This window comes from Gadus morhua, chromosome 20, assembly GCF_902167405.1.
Source record: "Gadus morhua chromosome 20, gadMor3.0, whole genome shotgun sequence".
In the NCBI taxonomy this organism is placed as follows: domain Eukaryota; kingdom Metazoa; phylum Chordata; class Actinopteri; order Gadiformes; family Gadidae; genus Gadus; species Gadus morhua.
The window spans coordinates 6,202,206-6,212,205 of NC_044067.1; the positions used below are offsets into that span (position 1 = coordinate 6,202,206).

The 10,000-nt window shown below is 48.7% G+C and overlaps 2 protein-coding genes across 2 annotated transcripts in view; one reads left to right on the forward strand and one right to left on the reverse strand.

Moving 5' to 3' along the window:
* The window catches only part of arhgef49 (Rho guanine nucleotide exchange factor 49), a 39,445-nt gene extending 31,593 nt beyond the window's left edge, over nucleotides 1-7,852 (forward strand). Inside the window, exons 6-9 of the mRNA XM_030344046.1 lie at nucleotides 517-742; nucleotides 2,755-3,407; nucleotides 4,087-4,232; nucleotides 5,006-7,852. Of these exons, the coding sequence (XP_030199906.1) occupies nucleotides 517-742; nucleotides 2,755-3,407; nucleotides 4,087-4,232; nucleotides 5,006-5,858 (1,878 nt within the window). The 3' untranslated portion in view covers nucleotides 5,859-7,852. The remainder of the gene's footprint in view (nucleotides 1-516; nucleotides 743-2,754; nucleotides 3,408-4,086; nucleotides 4,233-5,005) is intronic.
* Nucleotides 7,853-8,111: 259 nt separating this feature from the next.
* tsn (translin) overlaps nucleotides 8,112-10,000 on the reverse strand; it is a 2,999-nt gene continuing 1,110 nt past the window's right edge. Inside the window, exons 5-6 of the mRNA XM_030343936.1 lie at nucleotides 9,760-9,839; nucleotides 8,112-9,476 (exon numbers count right to left, since the gene is read on the reverse strand). Coding sequence (XP_030199796.1) covers nucleotides 9,246-9,476; nucleotides 9,760-9,839 — 311 coding nt within the window. The 3' untranslated portion in view covers nucleotides 8,112-9,245. The remainder of the gene's footprint in view (nucleotides 9,477-9,759; nucleotides 9,840-10,000) is intronic.

Genomic DNA, 10,000 nt, shown 5'->3' on the forward strand with positions numbered 1-10,000 from the left:
CTATTAGAGATATTTACCTTGGAAGCGGCATGCTGCAGATAGCGATGGCAGATGGTACGGAGAGGAGAAGGGGGAAAGCATCGACATTCCCATGTGGTCCGGGGACATTTTGAGGACGTATGGCCTTGTCTCTCGCCGTGTCTCGTATCTGCGTGCTGCAGGCAGCCGGGCATTCTTCCTGCAGCTTCAAACAAATCATTTCCTGGGACGGATCCGGCACGTAGCCAAATGTTGTTGTGCAATCATGCGATTGTGGCCTGCTAGAACATGACATCACAGGACAGCAGAAACCCTGGATATCTTCCGTCGTAAACTCAAAACTCACCAAGTCAGGCTGCAACTCGGCAACTCAGGCCCTGAAAAAAACAAAACACAAAATGACCTCTATCTCTTGTTTATAAAATGCAGTACTTATGCTTATCATTCATGCAATTTCTCGGTTTCTATCTTGCACGGTTATGATGACTTAACGAGGCGAAGTTGATTGACACGTGCGTCCGTCCAATCCGCACGCAGTACCCGGGAGGGCAGGGCTGCCGGCGCTCCAGCTCGGACGCAGCCTACGAGCCGGCGGAGACGGTGAAGGCGCAGCGCGAGTGTCGCCTGCGGCCCCACTTCAGTGACCCCATGCCGGCGGATGCCGCCAAACGCAAACAGCTGGAGATGAAGATCGCCGTGGCCGCGAGGCTGCACAGCCAGCGCCGCGACCGCGACGGAGAGCGGGAACGCTACAGAGACAGTGGTGAGTTGCGTGATGTCACTTCCTGTCGTTTTTGCTCATGCTCCCTGTTCTGAAACTCTTGGTTCTGTGTCGTTTGGTTCTGTAACACTTGGTTCTATGTCATTTGGTTCTATAACACTTGGTTCTGTGTCATTTAGTTCCATAATTCTTGGTTCTATATCATTTGGTCCAATAAGACTAGGTTCTGTACCAGGGGTCACCAACCTTTTTGAACCTGAGAGCTACTTCATGGGTACTGAGTCACACGAAGGGCACCCAGTTGTATACACTCTTCTCAAATAACAAATGTGCTCAGTTTGCCTTTAGTTATATATTACTATTAATGATTAATGATACTCATCCATGTGAAGACATGTTAGTTATTTAAGTCATGTTAATGATTTCTCACAATATCAACAATGACTTAAAAAAGGTGGGAAAGTGTTGTTCAAGAATGAGTAGTGCTATTTTTAGAACAGGCTTGCGGGCGCCTCATGTGGTCCTTGCGGGTGCCATGGTGCTTGTGTTGGTGACCCCTGTTCTATACCATGGGGTTCTGTATCACTTGGTTCTATATAATTTGGTCTAATAGAACTTGATTCTATAACATGTGGTTCTATATCACATGCTTATATATAATTTGGTTCTATAACCCTCGGTTCTACATAATCTGGCTCTCCATCGCTTGGTTCCACCTTATTTGGCTCTATATCTCTCAGTTCTGTGTGACCTCGTTTCAACGACAACAACGCTGGTTGAGTTATTGACCAAACGCAATCAGTGTTTTCAGATGAGGCTTTGACAACTCATAACTATAACTTGCATAGCTGATGAAGAAGACAAGCTCCAGCCATGTGAGAAGCCGCTCTGTTTGATGTCCTCCTCTCTGTCTCTATCTCTGGACTTCACTTCATCTTCCTCCCGTGGAGAACGGCCCTGGGCCCTCGTCCCTCACTCCTCTCTCTCCGCCCCTCCCCCTGCACTAATATGGACTTCCTGCCTCTCCCTTAGGAACAGCCTCAGGCTGGCTGTCGTCTTCATGTATCACGTGGCCGCCACAACCTGCTGTTTTATTTATTTTGGTCATTATTCCCGACACCCACCCGACAAGCCCGGCTTTCTGCGGCCCCCATTTGAACAAAATACAACAGACGAAAGCCAATGGCTGCTGAAAGTAGCTTTCTCTTTTCTTTGTTCTCTCTATTTCGGTCTGCGAGCCTCTCTGACTCAACATTGATTTTAAGCTTGTGTCTGAAGATATTGGCCTCTGCCCTTAACCCCTCCACACACACTCACCCAGCGAATCCCTCTCGTGGGGCGGTAGGCGTCGTCAGTCAATATGGCATATGCAAATTGAGACCTTTCACCTGCCTTGGTCACAAATGTTAAATCGGGACTACTTGCAAATCCAACCAAATCCACTAAACGCCAATCAACCGGCCTAGTCTGTCAGCAGCCCCAAATAAATGATGGAATCACGCCGGCCACAGATGAAAATGTTAATGCCAAGCGATACGTACGCATACACAAACCACAGGCGCTCAATTGCTCGCAAACACGTCCCTTTATCCCGAGTGCAATCGACTATCATTATCATACAAATGTCATTACGTGGATGTTACACAAGATGGATGTGAAGAGCAATAGGATTAGAGTGTGTTTAGTGGGTGATGAGCAGTGTTTACAACCGAGTATCTATCGTGTGTGTGCCTGAGTGTTTGTTTGTGTGTGTGTGATTGTGCGTGTGCGTGTGTGTGAGTACCCACGTTTTTGTGTGTGTGTGCGTGGGTTCCTGTGTGTTTGTGTGCGCGTGTTTGTGTTCGTGCGTTCCTGCCTGTGTGCGTGCATGTGAGTACCCACGTTTGTGTGTGTGTCTGTGTGTGTGCGTGGGTTCCTGCCTGTTTCTGTGTTTGTGTGCCCACGTGTGTGTGACTGTGCATGCCTGTACATTCACGTGTGTCCGCGCTTCTGTGTGTGTTTACATCTGAGCTTTCAAATCAGTCCCCGCCCTTCTCTCTGTGTCCCTCCTCCAGCCCCCGCCGCCCTCCGCGGCCAATCAGAGCCGCGGGGCGAGGAGCGGGCCGGCACTGTGGGGGGCGGGGGCCCGGCCCAGCACCGCTGGAGCACCGTCAGCAGCCTGAGCGCCGACAGCGGCGTGGTGGGCCTGGGCGACGAGCGGGACGACGAGGACAGCGAGCCCCGCCTCCAGCGGCAACGCCAACGCCAGCGCCACCGGAGGGCGGGCGGCGGCGGCGGCGGCGGCGGCGGTGGCGGCGGTGGTGGCGGCGGCGGCGGCGAGGTGGAGCGGGTGGACAGCGGCATCGGGCCCGGCCTGTCGCGCGGCTGGAAGAGGCCGTCGGCCGCCCTGCGCGCCTGGGAGGCCCGGCAGCCCTGCCCCGACTGCGGCCTGCGGGACGGCGAGCGCTCCGGGGCGGCCATGTGCGAGCGCTGCTCCAAGCTGCGCACCGAGCGCAAGGAGGCCATCCTAGAGTTCCTGTCGACGGAGATGAGCTACGGCGAGGACCTGAGGATCATCCGCGAGGAGTTCTACTGCCCCATGCAGAGCGCCGCCCTGCTGACGGCCGAGCAGCTGGCCGTGGTGTTCGCCAACGTCCAGGAGCTGATCGACGTCAACGAGCGCTTCACCGACCAGCTGCAGGACAGCATCGACCAGGCCTTCGACCAGGTGGGGGGGACACACCGTGCACACACACACACACACACACACACACACACACACACACACACACACACACACACACACACACACACATAGCATAAACACACACTGCAGGACAGCATTGACCAGGCTTTCGACCAGGTGGGGGGGACACACCGTACACACACACACACACACACACACACACACACACACACACACACACACACACACACACACACACACACACACACACACACACACACACACACACACACACACACACATAGCATAAACACACACTGCAGGACAGCTCGACCAGGCTAGGTGGGGGGAAACCGTACACATAAACGCACACATAGCATTCACGCTCAGACACGCACATGGCATGCCAACATAGACACACACATGTAGATACTTACACATAGAAAGACACACATAGACGCACATACATAGACACACACACAAACACATACACGTAGCATACACACACATAGACACGCACATAGCATGCACAAACATATAGACACGCACATAGCATGCACAAACATATAGACACGCACATAGCATACACACACAGACACACGGCATACACATTATATAGCATACACGCCATGTAGCATGATCGCCCATTTAAAGGCACAGAGGTGTGACTCCACGAGGTCATGTGCATAACATACTGAACCCTGTGGGTGCGTGGCGGCAGGGTGACGAGGACCTGCTGTCGGTGTGCATCGGGGAGATCTTCCTGGAGTTTGTCAACATGCTGCCGGCCTTCCAGACCTACTGCCTGCAGCAGACCACCTCCGTCAACCTGCTCAACTCCCTGGAGAAGGAGAAGGAGCTGCTCAGGTAGGCTGAGGCTAAGGTACCGCTTCAGGGGTCACGCACTTATTCTCATGTGTATTAGATCGTAATACACAGAACCTGTTCATAGTAACACCTTCATGGTTTTTCGTTGTCGATATTAGCGACGGGAGAGACGGTTCTAGATCCCCAATCTTACATCATTCAATTTGAGTTAATGAGAAAATAGTTTCGCACTTCCTGCCAAATCCTTTCAGTAGATAAGTAAGTTATTGAACACTAATTGTTTCTGATTCGTTGGTGTGTTCATGAAGATAATTATTTAAAACAGTTTTGTTTAGCAAACTATCATACTGTTAGCTAAACTATGTTTTACTGTCCCAGTTAGGTGTATTTAAAGACAAAATATTATATATCAACCTATTTGCCCTGAATGGACTGGTTTGAATGCCCCCAGTGCAAAGAACAAAATGAGCTTTGGGATGCTTGTGTTCTAGTACGACGGTTGTGCTGTGTAGCTCTTAACGGAAGAGACAGAAGGTGATCACTTATTCATAGAGAGAGGCAGTCTATCTTCATAACTGAACTGCAATCACCGCCTAGACCCAACCACATGACACCCGTTTGATAAGAGCCATCCCATCTGGTGTTTTTGTTTTTAAATACACAACCGTGACTCACCTCTTACCCCTGCATACCCCCTGCTACTCCTCACGCTTTGGTTTTAAATACTCAACCGTGACCACCACTCTCTCCTAACGCCTGCACGCCCCCCTCCTCCTCCTCCTCCTCTTCCTCGTCACTCCCCCCCCCAACAGGATCTTCCTGGACGTGTCGCAGAACGACAACACGGCGCTGCGCCGCATGAACCTGCGCTCCTTCCTGATGGCACCGCTCCAGCGCGTCACCAAGTACCCGCTGCTGCTCAGCCGCATCAGCAAGGCGTCGGCCGAGTGCCACCCGGACGGCGGGCACCTGCGCGAGGCCAAGCTGCGCGTGGAGTCGCACCTGGAGCACATCAACATGAAGACCAAGCAGGAGGGCGCCGGCGTGGCCTGGTCCCTGCGCTCCTTCCGGCGCGACAGCCGCAAGAACCGCGAGGTCATCAACATCGAGATGCGCGAGGTGTCCATGAAGACGGTGGGCTGGCCGCGGGAGCGCACGCGCTTCGTCATGGAGGGCCCGCTGCAGCTGTCGCAGCCGGCGGACGGGCAGTGGGTGAAGAAGGGCAGCAAGGCGCTCAAGTTCCAGAACGTGCAGAGCCTGCTGATGGTGCGGATGCAGAGGGTCGGGGAGGGCCCCCCCTCGCAGGGCCCCGAGGAGCCCGACGCCGGGCCCCGGATCGGGGACCCGTGGCAGGTGGGCGGCGGGGAGTGCATCCGGGACGGCGTGCTGGTGCTGATCAAGGACAAGAGCAGCGGGAAGTTCGCGGTGCTCCGGGAGCCCATCCGCCTGGGGAACTGCGTGGTGTCCACGGACCCGGAGTGCGAGGACACCTTCGAGGTCCTGGACATCCGGCGCGAGTCCTTTGTGTTCCGGGCGTCGGACAAGTCGCGGACGCAGCAGTGGTTCCGTCAGATCAAGAGGTACGCCAGGGACTTGGGCCCGTGGAGGAAGAGACGCAACGCGCTGCCCAATATCATGATCAACACCAATCAGATCCGCTCCTGACGACAGAGAAGACATCCCCATGGGGCGCTAGTTGCTGTAAATACCCCTATGGCAGTACACTTACAGACAATACGGAGGCATTTCCCCGAGGACTGCAGTTGACTTTTATTTTCTCAAGAGTTTCAGTGAAAGGGTAATTCTCAAAGTTTCGTTACAGTCACATTGTTATAAAGAAATAGCACTTTTTAAATAACCTATATTGAGAAATACGTGTGTCCTACTGTTAGCAAAATTACATGTGAAGAAACTCAACGATTCTTTTGACTTGAGTGACCAAAAAAAGAGATCCGACAACAACAAAAAAACAAGCAAACCTTTGAGTAGGGAGTGCTGTCAGCCTTGATTGTAAAAGACTGTTTGGCTCTTCGGGACGGAGAGCTGTGTTCTTCAGTCCATTGGGTTTGCTGTCAATCCATTGGGTTTGTGTGTTGAAAGCGTGACATGACATGGCATAAAAACTATTTCAAAGACCCACAAAGAAGTAGCAAATTAACACCTGCGTATTGTATCGTATGTACAGTAGGGTCACTGCCTTTTTCCATCACTCTGCCTCCCTCTGCTGTCGGGCGGCGGAATAGCAACGTACACTGCCGCGGTAGCAGTCAATCAGGGCCTTTCTAACGAGCGGATCACAGCGGGCGAAACTCCTCCTTGCATCACTGTGTTGAGGTACACAATTCACCACACAGCAATAATCTCCTGTATCAGACGAAGACAGTTCTTCACAATAGATGACAGTACCAGATATGTACGTATTTCATATTTAATTGACTAACTGGCTTTCTCTGGGTCGATATTCTTAATGTGTCTGCAAGAGAGTTTTATTGATGAGCTGCTAAGGGTCAATTTAAATACATTGATCAATTTTTTTTGTTATCATGATAGTTGGTTACACTCTAAGTCTTAACTTAACATAATAAGGTTAAGTCGTTCTTTGTCCTCTTGTCTTTAGATGGTGGGCCAACGTAATAACATTGATCATAGTGATACTAATCGTTACCTGTGGCAAGTTCAGCCCATCTCTTCATAAGGTCCATGGGCTGACTCTCAGTTCAGCACAGTTCAGCCCATCTCTTCATAAGGTCCATGGGCTAACTCCCAGTTCAGCCCAGTTCAGCCCATCTCTTCATAAGGTCCATCGACTGACTCCCAGTTCAACTCAATCTCTTCATAAGGTCCATGGGCTGACTGCACAGCTGGTCAACTCTATACTGGACTGTGACTTTAAGGAGATTTGACTCGGTTAGACGACCAAGAGATGAGCTTTGTGCCTTGGTATTTTATTACTTTACATTACTCCCTCAGTAATGTCTCTGAAAGCTGGAATACTGTCTTGTGACAATATGGATGAGTTAAGAGTTAATCGTTGTTATTTTCCATGGAATCCAACCAGACTAAATACAAAGGCAGTATCCTTCTCGTTATGAACCAGTCCCTCTTAATGTGTGTGTGTTAACCAATTATGAGTTATTTATGACGGTTCTCTTTTGTGTTGAATGCACTTTATATTTTTATTGTTTTGTTCCAAGAAGATGGCTGAGGAATTGAGAACATGTGTTATGTTGTATTTATTTTGTTTTTCTATCTTAAAAAAAACAAACTTCCATAGCTGACCACAGTTCATCATGGGGACATTTTGTTAGTCAAAAAACAACGGTAAACCGTTCATGCTGTCATAAACTACACTTTCAAACATGTCACAGAATAGCAATGCTAAAATGAGTAGCTAATCACTGTGAGTGGTGAGTGATGGTGGTCGTTTCCAACTTCCCAGCCCAAAACCTCTCTTTTAATGTCAAGTCAATCTACACTTCTCTCTCGGCTTCCACCACTTCATACAGCCTACTACGCCTACTACCATGAGAGGGCGCCATTTAGTGAAAAAACTGAATACTTGACCGTCTGAGTTGTTTTTTTCCATGCATTGGAAAGAACCAATGCAATATTTCCCAATGTAATATATTGTGAATTCTATTAAAAATATTTTAAATGCAGACCTGCTTTACGTTTTTGTTAGATTAACGGCTCCTTAGTGAGGAACTAGAAGCAGCTATATTCTACTGCATTCATAAAAAATATATATTTTCAGTGGTTCCACAAGCCGTTGGAAAAAAATTCTCCAGTGGGACAAAATTCAGCTCATTAAAAATGTATGTCTTCCGTTATTTTGTATGCTGTATACATTTGCATTGTATAAGAACATTGAGGTGTACTCAGAACAATGGACGAATCAAAGGCCAAGAGAACAGGTGGTAACAGTACGATGAAACCAGCACTTTTATTGTTTGGTGTTTCCTTAACAATTCTTACCACTCACAAAATGGGAGTGGATTTGCAACATCATACAAATGATGATAAAGTACGTGTCATTTCAAAAGCATTAGACACAAAACGGCAGACTGACGATGTAAAGGCATTCTTTTACTTTTATATAAATCAAATGGAATTATTTGCTATAGTCAGAGAATGAAATGTGCCGTGTTCAGTATCGTTCACAGATGAAACAATTCAACCACACGAGCGCAAAGTAACTGTAAACACTACCAAACTGCAAAGACAGTAGAAAAACAATGTTGAACTTTCAAAGAACATGTAACGTCATAACCAAATATCGTCTCAATATTGAAGTTTCCCTCCCCAAAAAAACAATTGCAAATTATATACACATATGTATATATGTATAAAATGGCACAATAACCATCTGCACCAGCACGAGTTAGGGTTTTCTTTGTCTTACTATTGGGCATGAGGAAAAATCTGTCGAATGCAGTAATTTTCTGGACTAATGACAAATTCAATCTGTACTTTGAGTCATTACGCATGACCGCTTATGTTTCATAATATTTATGTTTTCCTGCTACTCTTTGGCCTCGATATAAATTTACTGTGTTTGTCCAATTAGACACAAGGAAGCTTCTGTATTGCTGTGGTAACCCGTTAGACGGTTGTCACATTAGGAGCGCATCTAATGCTCAGAAGAACACACAACCGGCACCAGGACAAACAAATCAAATGGCACTGTTATAAACATAAAAAAAATGTATTTTCCACCGGGTGGTTTTGTATTAAACCTTCAATAAGTGTCATCTTTCTGAAAATGAATAACCGTTGGGCAATGAAAGGGTGACTGGCACAAACAACGACCAAAAACAATAAATTGGTTCAGTATCGTCCAGACTCCTAGAGCACCAGTCACACATGCAACAAACTTCACCTCCATCAAACACACAAACATCCCCACCCGTTCCATCCTCCCCTGAACGTCAGAAAGCCTTATATGAGTGGCATGTTTGAGTGGGAATCACTCATGCTTGAGTGGGGTGTGCTGGAGGAGAGGGGGATGGGGACAGGGAGGAGGAGGAGGAGGAGGAGGAGGTCGGGGTCAGCCTATTTGTCGCCGGCGTTATCGGGCTCCTTGGACAGGCCGCGGATGGACAGGTCGTACACCACCTCCTCGATCTTCTTCACGTCATACTTGAGGCCGTCGTAGCGCTTGCGCAGCGGGTCGTTCTTCAGGTTCAGCAGGCGGAAGCCCGAGTCCAGCTCGTTGATGAAGTTTGAGATGCGGAGCGGCCGGCTGTAGTCGCCCGCCGTCACGCTGTTCACCGCCAGCCGCGACTGGGACGGAAAAACACAGACGGACGGGGAAGGTTGGGAGATGTGGGGAGTGGCAATAATAACACGATGCTGTGTTAAAAAACACTGGAAGTCTGACTCGGAATGAAAAATAAGGTAATCATATACTTTTGTCGTCTTCGGTTTCTTCAAGTCCAAAAAGTACAATAGCATTTTTCACACAACTGCTCCGATATACCTTTGTTTAGAAAAGATGCATTCTATTTTCTTTCCCATTGCGGGATTCATGTACAATGAGAAACAAAAGAGCTTTGGGGGGACCTACAAGTTCGCTGGCCATGATGAGCACCCCTGCCAGGTAGTCCTCCACGCCAAGGTGGAAGCCTTCCTCCCGGACCACCTCGACTGAAACACAGAGAGGGACACAACGGTCAGACAAAAGTCCAAAACGGTCAGGGAAACCCTTGAAGGGTTGAGTCACTAAGTCTTAGTGTTCACCAACACTAAGAAACAAAAGGCAACCTTTTCAATTTTACTTGCACTTAAACATTTATTTATTTTTAAAT